We start from the raw sequence: 17,254 nt of genomic DNA on the forward strand, positions 1-17,254 counted from the left end.
ATGTACACAAGAAATATATGTACACTATTTAATATTCTACTTCTAAGTATATCTTGAGAAATTCTTAAGTTGTGACAGATAACAGTTATATATTTTTAACCCAAGTCAAAAGATTCTGGTATTAATTATTATGTATTAAAAGCAATGTTGACTGAAAAAAAATTAGCTATAAATATGTGACTGTATCATTTATTTAGGTTTAAAAAATTCCACATCAAATGTATGTAGATATCTACATAAATAAATGGAGGAAGATAAACTTCTCTTGATACCTGTCACCAAAGACAAGGAAAGACTGGGGAGAAAACAATCAGATTGGGAGAGTGATCTCAACTTTTTTGATAAGCATTTTTCACTTATTTATTTACTTAAACATATACTATTATATCCATACACAAAATTCTGAAAATAATAGAATAGAGAAACAAAACCATTCCGGTTTCTCTTTAACTTTTTATAATAGTATAAGAACCTGGAAAAATTGTAAGCTTTGATGGATAATAGCTACAAAACCAAAAGCAAATCTTAGCTATGAGTTACTCAACAGTGAGGGCATAAATTCATCTTCTGCATGAGACTTACATTAATTATATTACAATTATATGTTATGCAGTAGTATAGATATTACATAGTATAATATTCCCTTGCACATTCATTATCCAACTTGAGACTGAGTGGTTGGTATGAAAGGCTTGGTAGATATTATCATTCCTATTTTATAGCTGAAGAAACAAATTTGGATTAAATCTATACGTCTCATGACTCACAGACAAAGTAGTAACTGAACTCATGTTTCCTAAAAGTTTGTCTCGTGTTCTGCTTGGATCCTAAAGACCAGCCATAAAGCTCTAATTAAGAACTTTAGTTTTATAAGAATAGCAGAGAATTTAAGTGCTTTTTCCTATAAAAGTACAAAGTTATAAAAGATTCCTTACTTTTTTATTTGAGTCCTCTTCTGAATTAGAGTCCTTCTCCGATGATGGTAAGTGTACAACACACTGAATTAGTTGTAAAACCAGTGCTGTAACCATCTGAATATACATAGGCTCTCCATCCATATCACTACTATTTAACCTTTAACGGAGAAGAAAACATTTAGATCATACAAAGAATGAAAAGAATTTCATTCTACATGCCATCTATCATCTGAAAATTTCAGGATGCTTTACTACTATTTCTAGGCATTATCTTTAGTGCTTGTAATAGTATCCTTATGTCTATTTTTTAATAAATTAGAAAAAAACCAATTCAATGTGTAAATTAAAATAGTCAAAGGAAAAATGCAATTGTATTTAATACAAATTTCTATACTCTATATGCACTGCAGATAAAGATTTATACATGAAAAATATCAAATATTTCTCAAAATGATTTTTATTATTTATTTATTTATTTTTAAAGATTTTAGTTATTTATTCATGAGAGACACACATAGAGAGAGAGAGAGGCAGAGACACAGGCAGAGAGAGAAGCAGGCTCCATGCAGGAAGCCCGACGTGGGACTCAATCCCGGGTCTCCAGGATCATGCCCTGGGCTGCAGGTGGTGCTAAACCGCTGAGCCACCCGGGCTGCCCTCAAAATGATTTTTAAGATGAGAAAAGTCTTCAAGATTTCCATAAGCCCATGCAGTCTGGTACTCATTTTCTTATTAAAATCTGCTACACAGCTCTTGATGATCTGTGCTAGGGTATGAAGGCAGTGGCATAGAATATAAAAAATCGAATTTAAATCTTTAATGCTAAAGATACTGTAAAGGTGTAAGAATTTTCTTATATGCTGATAGCTTTTCTTCAGGTTTAATAGACTATATACAATTAATCCAAAAAACTAAAGTAAAAGTAATTTTTTTTAACATAAAATAGCCTTCAAAGCAATCTAAATATAACCCTACATGCCAGGTCAACACATTTAATCACTCAGGAATATTACAATAGTTATGATAATGATGATGATTCCCTATGACAACAAAGACAATAATGTTGACTACAGCAGTAGATAACATTTCTTGGTTATCCTGTGCATAGTGATTTAAGAGCATTTAATCTCCATGTCAATTTTTCATACTGTTGCCAGAGTAATCTTTCAGCTCTCTTTTAATGACTTCCTGCTGTATAAAGAATTAAGTCCAAGTTCCTCACTAAGGCTTATAAAACACTTGAACTGCCTTTGCCTTTTTCAAGCCATATTTCCCATCATGGCTTAATCAGGGTTGATTTTGTCCCTCAGGGGACATTTGCCAGTGTCTGGAGAAAACTTCCATTGTCACAACTGGAAGGGGGTGGTAGTTCTCTTGTCAACTAGAAGTTACAGGTCAGGGATGCTGCTAACCATCTTACCATGTATAGAACAGCCTTTCGTAAGAAAGTATTAACTGCTCAAAATGTCAATAGCATCATGACAGAAAATCCCTGTCACAGATTCTTACACCTGAGAATCAATGAACTTTCTTAAGTCCTCCAAATGTGCACTGTTTTTTTCATATATCCAAGCTACTCTTTGTGCTGCTCTGACTGAACTGCCTTTTTTATTTGATCACTAAAATAAAAATTCACCGATGATGATTCAATTCATAAGGACAACAATATAATGTAATTCTTCATGGTACTTGGCCCTTACTATAATTAGTTACCTGAAGTTCCTCAAACTCCTCTTGCTGGTTGGTAATCTTGCAAGTGAAGTAAAAATTTCTTCCAAAATTAACTGCCTATGTTTTTCGTATCTTGAGAATACCTGTTTAGGAATTATAAGATTTCAAATTTAGTTTAGTTTATAATTCTTTGAAAACAAAAGATATATCACATGATAAAAAATATCATCTGCCATTTAGAATGAAAATGTTTTCAACATCAATGACAATGATTTAATTTGCACAACTTTCCCATCATTAATTATAACATTCTTGTAGAAGAGTATACTCATTTACAGGAGTATGCTATGTTGGAGATGGAAAGACAAAATTCAAATGATTTTAAACACTTCTGATTTAATTGTCGATATTAAGGAATTATTAACTAAAATGTTTTTAAAAATTTAGAAAGGAAAAATGAAACAAGACAAAATCAGAGAGGCAGACAAACCAGAGACTCTAGATCATAGGAAACAAACTGAGGGTTGCTGGGGGGGAGGGAGAGTGGGAGATGGGGCAACTGAGTGATGGGCATTAAGGACAGTACATGATGTAATGAGCACTGGGTATTATATAAGACTGATGAATCACTGACCTCTACCTCTGAAACTAATAATACACTATATGTTAATTAATTGAATTTAAATAAAATAAAATTTGAAAAAAATTAGAAGAGTTTAAAATATAAGGCACAAATAGTCCTTATGTTGAAATAAGTCTATGCAAAACTTCAGTCTGCATTAATTTTTGCAAGTTTAGATTAAATGATATCAATATTATTCTTCTGGGGGGGATAACTAAAAGTATGAATTGATTATACTTACTGCAGTGACTAACTTAATGGCACATAATTGTAGCTCACTGACATTTTCCACAAAAAATGGTGTTATTCCCATTGATGATACCTGCACACGCAAAAAGTAATCAGTATACATCTCTAGTTGATATCAGTAACATTCTACCTTAACTAAATTCCAAAACATTCATAAACTTACTGGAAAAAAAAACTGAGAGAGCATTTTCTTTCTCCTTACTAATCATTAGGATCGATCTAGTTCAAGAATTTCTCTGCTCCTTTCACCCTCAAGCACATTAGTATATACTTGCTTTCATAGCCATCATTCCTCTGATCTCCACATTTTGGGTTGATGAATGTCACAATATAAATATATTAAATATAATATAAAACATTTTGCTACTCTGGATGAAAATATCCTGACATATTTCAAAGGAAATAATCTTTTATCTTTCAAAGAATTTATAGTTTTGGGTTTCTACTACATTCACCTATCTTCCGCCCTAAATGTTTCTTTTTTTTTTTTTTTTAATGTTTCTTTTTAAAACTTTCCTGGACTTTTATTTCTTCATTTTAGATATACTCTGAATGGAAAAAATTAACATAGTGCTGGCATTATTACTGAGTAAGCAAAGCTATACTGAACTCAGATCCTCTATTCTTACAATGTTTGATCCAGAAATATAACAAAATGCTTCAAAAAAAATTACCTGAAGAATTGTTGTGTCTGTAAGAAGCTGTATCTCTAGCAATTCTGATAGGCTGCTAACAATGTCACAAACTTTATTATAAAGCATTACTATTACTCTCTGCTTATGGGTAGAACACTTAGCCCGTTTTGCTTTTGAACTTAACAAGCCTCCTAAAATGAAAGAAAAATTTCAAACAAGTAATTTATCAACTTTTAATAATTCTTAATAAATAATAATAAAACTGTTTTCTGAATTAAGGGAACACTTTCTTGGCGGGGGTGGAGGGGGAGTGTGCTACATAAAAATATAACCTGGCAAATAAAGCTGGTCATTTATTAAAACAGAAAATTGAAAAAAAAAAAATAAATAAATAAATAAATAAAACAGAAAATTGTTCTCTAGGGATATTTAGATAGCAATGGCACATTCCAGTGGTTCCTAAATCTTATAAAACATTTATCTTTATTTCTATTTTTTCTTATTGGTGCAGGATAAGATTAAAATTCCCTTTAACTTGTAATTATAAAATAATAAGTAATTATAGATTATTCATAAACCAGGTATATCCTCCTTTCATTAAATGTTCATGTTAGGGACGCCTGGGTGGCTCAGTGGTTTGGCATCTGCCTTCAGCCAGGGGTGTGATCCTGGAGACCCAGGATCAAGTCCTACATCAGGCTCCCTGCATGGAGCCTGCTTCTCTCTCTCTGCCTTTTGTCTCTGCCTCTCTCTCTGTATCTATTTCTCATGAATGAATGAATGAATGAATGAATAAATAAATAAATAAATATTCATGTTAACTATTTCACTGCTCAATTATAAAGGTTATAAATTCAAGAAAGAATATATATCTTGAATCAATCCTTTTGTAGATAACTAATATTCTACATAAAATTAGGGTGAAGTGATAAATAGAACCAGAAGCCAATATTATCTGGGATTTTTGCCTAACCAGTAGAAATTACTTCTGTTATATGTAAAGATTTGCTAAAGAAATTATACTTAATAAGAACGGGATTAACTAAAAGTTCTATACTCTTAGTCAAATCAAAGCCAGTACTTATGGCAAGTTATATGATCTAGTAATTTTTGTGCCATTTTAAGTTATTGCATTCTGACCTATTCAACATAATAAAATTATGTAACAGATAATTTTGACATCATACTCAAAAACTTTCAATAAAAAAAGGCAAACCAACCTCCGTGAGGATCTAATCTGTAAACAGGATCATACTGAGGATAGAGTGTATTCTGCAAATGAAATTTAGTGTATTGTATAACTCTTTCAATTACATCCTCAATATATACAGCTTTTGGCATGTTAGGAGATGTCATAATGTTGATAGTTGTAAGACAGGCATCTGCTGATTTTGTAACTCTCTCCATAATAAGGTCTCTCCATAATCTTTCTTCTTCTTCAGTATCGTTATTCTATAAAATAACACACAGTTAATGAAATGGAAATAAACACATTTATAGGTTAAAATATTTTTAAAAATGATATATTTGATTTTCATGGTAAGTGTTTTGATGTATGTACTTTTTTTTTTTTAATGAGCTCTACACCCAATATGGTGCTTGGTCTTATGATTCCAAGATCAAGAGTCACATGCTCTACTGACTGAGCCAGCCAGGTGCTCTCATGCATGTACATGTATGTTTATGAACATCAGGAATGAAGTGCTGATTTTACTTTAAGATTTTTGTTTCCAAGTTTTCAAATATAATATATTCTATCTCCTAATTTCACCACTAGATGACACTCCAATAACAAATTCATAGTTATCTTTATCTTCCATGTATTTTATCCAAATCTAAGATAAAGACTATAATTGTATATAAATAATTCTGTCTTATCATATAAACATGATAGTCAAAACTTTGCAAGTTCTGCTTGCTGCTGTGAGAACAAAATGAAAATTAAAACAATGAATGGTAGAGCTGCATTTAAAAAGCAGTTAAATGTTAATCATTCCCAGTATTTGTTTCTCAACAACACAGTATTTTTGAAATAGAGATTAAAAAGTAGTTATTATGCAGACTACTGAAAATATAATTTATTTTCTAAAATGGATAAATCAAATGATAGAAGATTATATTTTAATTTACACAGTAGCAACTTAGTACAATTGGGAAGGAGTGCTTTTAATCTCACTTTGAGAGTGATAATTCTTCTATCACATCCTTACTTATGAAATACTAACCCTATACTCTAGGAATATTTCAAACGCATGCTATTTAAAATATACATTGGGAAATGAAGCAAAAGCACAATATGTAAAGCAGAGAAGGGCTTTCTAATCACTAATGCCTACAAACTCCATTATTTTTTCCTAAATCTCTAGGCTTTCTTCCATTTTACTGCTTGCATACCTATTTAAGAAAAATATGCTAAGAGTAGCTTTTAATATTAAAATTGCTGTATGGATGAGTCAGTTAAGGAGGTTCATCATTCATGCCAAATGTTAAGACTATCTGCAACACATTAATAACGCTAAGGCTTCAGGAATTAAAATAATTTCATTAAGACTGAGTCAACCAGCTTAGAACTCTAGATCCTTGAGATTTATTTCGATTTCTTGTCAAAGTGTTTTAAATAAAATTTGCAGACTAAGAATGTAGTAGATTGCCACTATGGGTTTCTCGAAGCCCTTTGTTTCTGACTCAAAAACTAATTTATAAAGGGCATTGGAAAAATATAGATATATTTAAGAAGCCATAGAAATACCATCTGAGATTATTTTTCTACATTTTTTATTCCATGTAGATCACTTAGCAATCTTGTGGCTTTGGCAAACACCAAGAACATTTCTCTCATTAGATGAGATCCAGTGCATGTACTATATATATGTGTGTGTATATATATAATATATACACATCTATTTCCGTATATCAAAAATGTTAATAGTGGTTATTGCTAAGAGAATATGGACCTTTTTGACCTTGAGGTTTGGAAACTTTCTGCAACAAGGAAAATTCAGTAATTCAACTCTCCCAAATTCTTACCTTATATTAGCATTAGTGTTTGTATTCATTAATGGTAGAGCTATCAAGATCAATTCGAATACACATATGATTTGAAAGTCTGCTACAATGCTAAGGTAGATTGCAGGCAATTTACTTTTATCAGTTTATAAACCATTTACATTATGTTGCTACGTTTTTGATATAAAGGTACTAAAATATATTAATAGTTGATGTTAAAATTTATTGAGAACTTAAAATGGGAGACACTGTTAAGCACTTTACATGAATTAGTCTACTTAATTCTTTCAATAACCATTTGGACTAGGTATGAAAATGGTAAGTATGGGGTGCCTGGGTGGCTGAGGTGTTTAAGTGTCTGTCTTCAGCTCAGGTCATGATCTCAGAGTTCTGCATTCAAGCACTCAGTGGGGAATCGGTTTCTCTTTCTCTCTGTCCCTCCCCTGACCCTTGTGCACGCACATGCATTCTCTTTTCTCTCATATAAATAAATAAATTCTAAAAAAAAATTGTATATAAGGATTATTATTTTAGGATACATTAGGAAAGTAGTATAAGGTTTCTAACTAATTCTCCAGGAAAGGTCAAGAAGAAGAATTACTATCATTTCATAAATGAAAAAAATATTTTAAACATAATCACACATAAGGAAGAGCATAATGTAAACTTAAACAGTTCTGTAAACTGAAATGAATTTACATCTGTTGTCTGTTTATGTCAAAGCTGTGAATCAACAATGTAATTTTGGATTACTAAAAGTGTAATTTAATAGCACTGCTAATGAATGTAACTAGCTCAAATTAATGACATTTAAGATTTCCCCAATAAATCAGAGTTCTTTTGAAAACAATTTGTATCTTAACAATAGTAAAGGTAAAATTAACAATATGGATCTTGAACTTACATGATTTAACAAAGTGGAAAGCTTTGACCCATCTTGAATATTCTTCTCCAAGATATTTAGGACTTTCACAGTTTTGTCAGTGGAAAGCTAAAATAGCAATGTAATTTTTTTAAGAATCAATCATTGGTAAAAGTGATAAATTATTCAAGAAACATGTACAATTATCACCTTTGAGCTATGGAATATATAACAGTACCACCCGCTTAAAGAGTGGGAAAAGAAAATTTTCACTTAGATTCTCTACTTAAATCTAAATTATGTAGAGAATTAATCACTTGTTTCTGAAAGACAGAAAACAAATACAGAACAGGAACATATATACACTACTAACCCAACTCTTACCATATAGCTAGTCAAGAGTTAGTTTGTTCTGATGCCTGGCTCCCTGTTCTCGTGGCAGTGATACTGAACATGCATATGAACACACACACTCTTTTCTCAAGTTTTCATCTGTTGATTTAATTATAATATGGTTTCCACACTACAGTGTTATTCAGCAGGTGTCTTAAAATTCAAGGTGGTATTATGAATAAAGCATAAAAGTGTAAATGATGAAAGTTACATACGTAAAGTAACACTATTTTTTTCCAGAAGAAATATTTTATTTAAAAAAAAATCTATTTCATTTCTTAGAAAGGATGCTTTCTCTACTTAAAAAAATTATAGCTGATTTAAAGGTTCTGCTTGGAGGCAACTGTTATCATATTCTCCTGACTAAAGTTTTAGACTCCTACCATGCAACTACGACTCTCAATCAAATCATCCAGAAGAGTCAAATGGAAGAATCAACAGAATAACTGACATTAAGTACATTTTGATTATTTATGCTGGAGTATAGAAACAAGTTCCCCCCAAATACTGCTTTAAATAATTTCACAACAGATTAAAGTACTAAGACTTTTGGTAAACTATATTTTGAAAACAGAAAATTCACCTTGTGAGATTGAAATATTAGCTATATATAATTATGGACTTTATGAAACAAAATCTAGGATTGGCAATATCACCTCAGAAAACTGATGGCATTTGCTATATAAAAAAAATCAATACATCCCTCACTATACATAATATTATTGTGTACTAATAGCACATTAATTATTAGTTAACTAGGTGATATGTCTGCCTTTAAAAATCAAATTTATGGAAACTCTTGTGCACTGTTGTTAGGAATGTAAAATGGTGCACCCACTATGGAAAACAGTATGGAGGGTCCTCACAAAACTGAAAATAGAACCACCCTGAGATCCATCAATTCCACTTCTGGGAATATATCTGAAGGAAAAGAAAACACTAACTTAAAAAGATATATGTATGCCCATGTTCAAGCATTCAAGTGTCCACTGATGGATGAACGGACAAAGAAAATAAAATGTGTGTGTGTATACATACCTATATATATATATATATGTCAATGAAATATCTTGTTATAAAAAAAGGAAGTCTTGTCATCTGTGACAACATGATTAGTCCTTGAGGGCATTATGGCAAGAATAGTAAGTCAGATAAAGACAAATGCCATATCCAAACCACCACCACCAACCAACCAACCAACCTCACAGATACAGAGAACAGATGGGTGGTTGCCACAGGGGCTGGGGATAGGGGCTAAAGTGGGTGAGGATGGTCAAAAGGTACGAATTTTCTATTATATGATTTAAGTCCTCGGGATGTAATGTATAGCCTGGTGACTAGTTAATACTATATTGCATATTTGAAAGGTCCTAAGAGAGTAGAAGTTAAAAGTTCTCATCACAGGAAAAAAAATTGTAACTATGTGTGATGATGGATGTTAACTAGATTTATTATTATAACCATTTTGCAATACATACAAATATCGACTTGTTATGTGGTAAACATGAAACTAATTTAATTTCAATTATACCTCAGTAAAAAACCCAAATTCATAGCACATTCATTACTTAGAATGGAGGCAATATATAAACAAAAAATGAATAACTGATTATATTTTAACTTGGTAAAAACATCAAAATATTTTTCAGTCTACTTTAAAGTTAAAAACTAGAATATAAAAAAAAAAAAACAACTAGGATATTATAGACTAGGAAATTAGGGAACTTACAGAGTAGATAATTCTGTGCAACAGGGAACATGCCCCTGGTTAGAAAAGGGGGGAGGACTTGTCTTCAAATTATATTTGCACAGCAATTACACAATAGTTTAGGGAGTAAATGATGGCTCATAAAGATTATGGGAAACCATTCCTTGATGCTGTCAGTATTGTTAGAAGTTATTATCAATGAAAAAATACTCTGCTATTCCATTTGAATAAAATGAGACTATTTAGCAACAGAGAGCTCACAAGAAAGACAACTTAAAAATCATAAAGCCTACAGCAATGAGGCAAGGTATTTATTACAGTTAATATGTTGAAACTGTAGCTTTACTCTTTTACCATTCACAATGACTAAGCAAATGCCAAAGAAAAATTTAGTGCATTTCTACATTTAAATAAATACCTGAGACAATGATAAAATAAAAAACAGTGGGAAAAAAAAAGTCCAGGCCCATGCTTCTTTCAATGCAATAATATGGTTTTCTTTAGAATAATTTACAGAATACTTCTTTGAGTCTTGTTTTTTAAAAAAGAAATAATTCAATGAGACTCTCAGACGGTAATCGTAAATTGTTTTCATTATTTACTTTATGTAAACTTTGTAATCTACCTTGAGAAGTTTAATATCAAACATTAGCATTTAAGTAAATATATAAATTTTTCTTTACTGAGATACCTTATCCATTATACCCATTGCTTTAATTTTAGCAGATTCACTGCCGAGTTCATTAAGCTGATGTTTTCCTAAAAGAAGTTCCTGAGGAATTTCATCATCATCACCTGAAAAACCAAACCAAACAGTTTAGGTACAATAAATAGCTCAAAATAGTAAGCTTAACTTTTTTAAATAAAAAATTTGGACACACAAACAGATATAAACAAACTAAACAAATAACAACCGAAGAGGCCTCTATAAACCTCAAGCAAACCCTGAATGAGAGAAGACAGGGATTAAAATGAGAATTCTGACTAAGATGGGGGGAGGAGATAGGTCTCTTATCTTCACTACTTTAGATATACTGTTGACCCTTCTCAACCAAGCTCTCTGCCCCCGCCCCCGAGGCTGACCTGTATGGACTACATCAACAGTCTCCCATGCCCTCTGGCTTCTGTTTGGGTTCAGCCAGTGGGGTGCCCTGTCAGAAGATCAAAGAGAAGGAGAGTGAGGTCAGGGTATTTATATCCCTGACTCCTTCCTTGTATGGTCTCCTCAGGCTAACCTTTCTGACCAAAAGGTTACTGCTTTTTCTCAAGGCAGTCTACAACCTTATTTTCCCTACAGAATGAGTTCTAGTAACTTCTCTTTACCCTTGTTCCTTTTAGAGTAGGGTTGGTAACAGTCCCATGGTTGTTAACCCTAGATTCTGGCACTATTCTGTTCCCAGTTCTCTAACTGGCCTCTTTGTAAATTAGTCCTCCTCAAATTATCCTAATTTGAGAGTGCCTTCTGTCTTCCTGTTGGGATCTTAAATGAGATGGAAGACAGCTGTTCAGCACACAACTGGAAAGTTTTTGAAATGATGAAAATGGTACTTCAAATAATGGAGAAATGCATTAATGATACTTAGGCAAATAACTCTCACAAAACACTTTTAAAATAAAGGGTAATATAATACAAAGGGTAATATACTTTTCAGGTATTTTCAAATAGGTGGACTCATATCAGAATTATTGTATGTTATATGGTTTTTGTATAAATTAGACACTAGTGTTTGTACAGCTGAAGGTGGCATGGATTTGTAGAGACTAGTTCTCAATACTGTAACCAGTGTTACATTTTTATATTTATAGATATGATCTTTACATATTATAAAAGGAACATATGAATATATTAATCATACTGTATTCTAATTGGTTTACTATTTTGTTTTCCATACTAGATTCTGTATTACTTAAAGCCAGGGACTGGGGTATTTATCTTTGCATCTCTAGCACTTAATATACTGCTGACAAAGACTAAGTATTCAATAAATATTGGCTATAAGAATTACACGAGCAGATGCATGGGTTCCAATTTCTGTATCCTTGCTCGTATTAGTACTCTCCTTATCTAGCACCAATTCAAGTCTCATTTGAATCAATGCAATCAAGTTGCATTCTTGGAATTCCTAAGACACTACCAATAATACTTGATTTTTATACTAAAGTTTTCAGTTTCTTGATAACACAGACTAAACTTGACTCTATAACTAGATTTTAAGTTTTTTGAGAGCACAGACCATGCCTCTGTATACACTGTATTTACCTAGGTAAATAAGTATATTTAAAACTGATTTTATATTTAGAGGTTAAAAAAATATATCTTAAAATGATTTTACCAAATGCAGTAAAATCCATATCTTCTAAATTATCCAAAATATTCTCTATTGAGGCTGTGAATCTCTTAAAAGTTGAAGAATCCATCATTTCTACAACAGAGAAAAAATAAAAACTTATTATGTTCACATTACACATAGAAAACTAAAGTTGCAGACTGAAAAACAAACTAAAATGTTACCTTCAGGTGTAAGTTTTGGTTCATAAGCTTTCCTCTTCTTCTGTTTTTCTTTTTTCTTCATTTTTCTAGCAACTAAAATAAACAAAAAGAAATATTGAAATACAGGAATGACAACTTAAAGTATTTCTATTTTTGCTTCTAGTTTCCTCCAGAACATTAAATACTTGAACAATAACCACTGCCATTCCAAACTAAATATATACTTTTGTCTTGATTAGCAATGGAGTTGTTAATTAACTTAAAAAAGGTATCAAATATTCTTCAAAGTTAAAGCCCTAAATTTAAAGCAGCTTATGTAAGAAATCCGTTGACACTGATGAATTACCCTCACTAAGGCTCGGAGGAGGAGAATAATCTTCCATGTCAGAATCTGATGGGCTTCGGTTTCGATAACGACCACCACCTGAACTTCTTCTTCCTTCATGAGAGTGGCCACTTCTCCTATGATCCCCAGAGCTTCTTCTGTCACGCTCTTCATATTCCCAAGCTTTATCATCATCTTTTTTATGTCGTTTCCTAGAGGCTAAAAGCAAATCCCCATGACAAATAATTTACCTCATTTAAAAAGAATATTAAAACTTGTACTTCACAAATGAACCACATGGGGGAAAATCATTGTGTGGGCCTAGCAAATTGAGTCACTCTGTTTAATCAGAAATATAAATTACGGTATAGAAATGGTATCACTTATTTTAGCTTTATCTATTATTTTAGATTTAAAGATTTTTACGTGAATTTGGTCTGCTAATAAATAGGAATGTTCTGGGAATTAAACAGCATTCATTTCAAAGAAAGGTATTCAGTAAGTCAGTAAGGATAGTATTACTTAACCATGAGGATTAATTAACGCATATAAAACAATCTTTATCTAGGATTTGCAGGAAAAACAGAAACACTTTAAAGCATTTGGATTACTGACGGGGAGCAGGGTTTGGAAGAAAAGTAAACTTTTGAGAAAGTGCTATAGAATATAGAGTAACCACATATACCAACAATTAAAAGCCAAGTTAAGCCCACAACTTAGTTATAAATTCAATAGACTCTGATAATCTAATATCACAGGCCTTCAGAGATAGAATAAATCTGTACAGTTGTAAATATTCATATATTGAATTCAGTTCTCCAACAGTATACTTGCTTAAGCCCAAGGAGAAAAGCTTTTAAGCTTACACATGGTACACAAACATATATATGTATGTTACCTTCAGTCACTTCCCCAATCTTCCAAGGGTCTAAGTATTCATTAAAAACACCAGTACTGACAGGATCTTCTAGGCAGAACTGGCAAACAGATTTCATCTGACACATCAACTCTGATCAACTGGTAATAGCTGCCTAGAGCATTATATTTCCCCAAGAAAGCATTATATTTCAGCAAGAAAGACTGATTAGAAATGTCTGTCCTGTGAGAGCTGGAGAGCAGTACAAGCGACAATTATTTACCATACCCCTTCTAGGGTAGAGCACCACCAACTTAAAAGTAGGATAGAGAACTGATGTGTCCTATATCTTGGCATCTTGTTGTTTTGACCACTTGTTGGTGACAATGAAATACTTCCTAGTCTATTGAACTAAATGTGACTCCCTTTCTTTGAATTGGTTTCTATTTTGAATCCCTAATTATGATCAATATCCAAATACTTAAAATTCTTGCTTGAGTCCCCTTAAATCCTGAGATTTAAGGATGCCAACCTTTGGCCCATGCACTCTATCTATGCTTGTGCTGGGGGCTTTATTTGTGGATAATCAATGTCCATAATCAATGTCTATACCCTGGCTAATCTTACCCTGACATGCTGCCTTAACTACTCCTATTCAAGAATCTAGTTTGGTCTCTGGTTCTGGACCTTTCTGTCCAATCTACTGACAGCATAGCAGAAAAAGATAATTTTGTTTCCCCTTCTTTTTGGTCATAGACTTGGCATAGCAAGATAGTTCATTAAAAAAACAAGAACAAAAAACCAAATGTAAATGCATATATTTAAATCTCCAATGATTTTCTTTGTAATAAGGCATAAATTTGACATGGAGTATGAGGAAGAAAGACTTTTCCCCTTTTACAATTAGGGTACACCCCAGGACATTCTCTTAGTGAGAGACTGCCTTATAAACTAACATAATATGTGTGTGTGTGTGTGTGTGTGTGTGTGTGTTTCAGAGAAAAAGGTCATCTATGTAGCATTCAACTAAATATTTTTCCAACAAGTACTAAAATACTACCAAATATGAGGAATAACAACTAATAAGCAAGCTTGTTCACAGAAATGTTTGAAAGTAGTATTCTACTTTCTAATATGACTTACTTAGTACTTTTGAATTTCAATTTCATCAGAAATTCATTTCAAGCATTCAATTCTATGATTTGAAAATGCTTGAAAAATCTTACAGTCGTCATCAAGAACATACAAAAATACTGTATTGGTAGTAATTTTTATAGGCCTTTAAGATTTTTGTTTCACATTCATTAAACTTTAGGAAATTTGGATAAAAATGAGATGGCAAATTAGGAAAAAAACCCACCCAACTTCCATGATACAGTGTGTTGTAATAAGGCTATCAGGATTGTTACTAGTTTGTTCTTTCTCTATTGCTTTCATAACCCTGAAAGAAATAAGGGGGGAGCTCAACAGACAGGTAGGTAAAACATGCCTTGAGTGTCTCCCATCTTCCCTTTCTAAATTTCACCTACATCGCTCTTTAACTTAGGTCTTCTCTCTCCTTTCCCCAGCAATCCAGTGACCTTATGTTTGTGCTATGGTTACCCAAATTTATGTCGCCCAACAACTTTTAAAGATCTATGTGGCCCTCAACCCTTCCCAATCCTTCAACAAAACAATTGCCTTAGTTTTAGATTTTTAGGAAACCAATTTGATTAAACTGCAATAAAACCGTAAGTTTCAAATAAAGTCTCTCTCAAAGCAGCAAAATGCTTGAGCTTATGTTCTCATAATACTTTTACATCTTGTACTACACTGTATTTTTACTACATTCTTTTTGCTGTGGTATAATGAGAGTTTGGTTGTTTATGTCAACTACCAACTGGAATACTTTCATCTCTCAAATCAGTGGCTCCAGAGTCAATTTTTCTGTAGTTACTTATATAGAAATAAACTAAGAAAGACAGGCAGCTACTCTGAGGTCTCCTGAAGAATCCAGAGAAACTTCTCTTTTGTCTAGCAGGTTGAAGCTGAGGTTCTCTAACTAATACTAAGCTTTCAATACACTTGGGAAATATCTAGATATAACAGGATCCATGGCTTTATGATGACACTCTCAGCTTCCATAAGATTTTTCCACAACAGGAAAAGAACAGTGGCTGCACTGATGACACACATCAGGCATGTGTGACTCTCTCCCCTATTTTACACCTGTTGGGCATTTCTGATTATGCTATTCTTTCTACTGAACTGTGAGGTAGCTTCAAAATTCTCATCAGCTTAGCAATGCAAGGAGCCACTCTCAGTTAAATGGAGTTGAATTGTGATTTGAAATCAATCTGCAGTTAAAGAACTCCTCCTTCTTAGCTATTCCCTTTAGAAATGGGTGATGTTTTGAGGTGGGGGGGGGGAGGAGGAAGAGTGAAGGAGAGGCATGTATATAAAGGGGAGTGAGTTTCTGGGCCACCAGATCTCCTTTTTCCTCTTCCTTTCCAGAGCATATATTCCCATATGACCAAAATGTTTGATTATAATAAGAAAAGTATTAACTTTAGCCATTGAATGAAATATATTGCATGTAAATACATCTCATGATAACAAATTATAACAATTATACATATATATAATGTCAGATTAACTTTGCTATATATTTTATTTCAATTTTAAAACTTTGTTCATATTTGTTCAATATTCATAGTCTACTCCTCATAGCTCAAGAGCTCACAATTTAAAGAAGATCAGAGTAAATGAACATAAAAAACTTTGGAGGAGGTGAAGGATTTCCATCAGCAATATACATTTAAAATTGGCAGCATGCATCTGTCCTTCCTGCCCTTGCTTGTCACACCTCAATCTATGGAAACTAGGTGGAAAAGGTAGAACACACTGGTGGTCTTCCCACTTCTTTTGGTCATAATGACTAAGTCAGTTGGCACACAAGTGAAGATCTCCCATAGTCTGTTTCCACTGAATGCCGTTTAAGTCAAACAAGGTTGCTGACCCCTCTTGGCTAGGCTCAATTCTCTTGCTCCAGAAGAAGGAAGATAGGGATAAAAGAGAAGAACTTTTTCAGTGGACCAGTAGGAAGACAGGCGAGGTATAGCAAGTCTAGTGCAAAGACAGGTGATCACAGTGTTGTAGAGAGGTAGCTGTGTAGTGAAGAAGCCAGCTCTGGAAAACAGTGAAACAAGGGAGGAATTCCAGGACACAGCTGGGCAAAAAGGAGAAGCCAGGTCCAAACCACACAGATAATTGGCAATGTGGCTAATTCATTCATAATTTAGTGGTAGTATGGTTTTAAATATTTCTTCACCTGGCTATCTCCTATGTGTCCTTCAAGACTCAACTCAAGTGTCACCTCTTCCAGTAAGCATTTCCTGAACCCCCAAGTATAATTTTGATGCCAATCAATGTGCTCCCATAGCATCCTGGATTTACTTATTATCACTGTACTTTTTTCACTGTGCTACAACTGTTTACGTATTTCCCCCTTTGAAGGCTCTTCAAAGACAGGGGCTACAT

General features: G+C 32.9%; 1 protein-coding gene across 4 annotated transcripts in view; it reads right to left on the minus strand.

Moving 5' to 3' along the window:
* Positions 1–17,254, minus strand: part of NIPBL (NIPBL cohesin loading factor) — a 197,516-nt gene that overhangs the window by 50,520 nt on the left and 129,742 nt on the right. For all 4 annotated transcript variants that reach the window (XM_025436421.3, XM_025436423.3, XM_049109346.1 and 1 more), the window contains 10 exons: positions 12,901–13,098; positions 12,576–12,647; positions 12,397–12,486; positions 10,755–10,858; positions 8,005–8,091; positions 5,315–5,546; positions 4,134–4,285; positions 3,452–3,532; positions 2,631–2,731; positions 936–1,074 (listed from right to left, as the gene is read on the minus strand). In XM_025436421.3, coding sequence (XP_025292206.1) covers positions 936–1,074; positions 2,631–2,731; positions 3,452–3,532; positions 4,134–4,285; positions 5,315–5,546; positions 8,005–8,091; positions 10,755–10,858; positions 12,397–12,486; positions 12,576–12,647; positions 12,901–13,098 — 1,256 coding nt within the window. The remainder of the gene's footprint in view (positions 1–935; positions 1,075–2,630; positions 2,732–3,451; positions 3,533–4,133; positions 4,286–5,314; positions 5,547–8,004; positions 8,092–10,754; positions 10,859–12,396; positions 12,487–12,575; positions 12,648–12,900; positions 13,099–17,254) is intronic.

Source organism: Canis lupus, chromosome 4 (genome assembly GCF_003254725.2).
Source record: "Canis lupus dingo isolate Sandy chromosome 4, ASM325472v2, whole genome shotgun sequence".
Classification (NCBI taxonomy): Eukaryota; Metazoa; Chordata; class Mammalia; order Carnivora; family Canidae; genus Canis; species Canis lupus.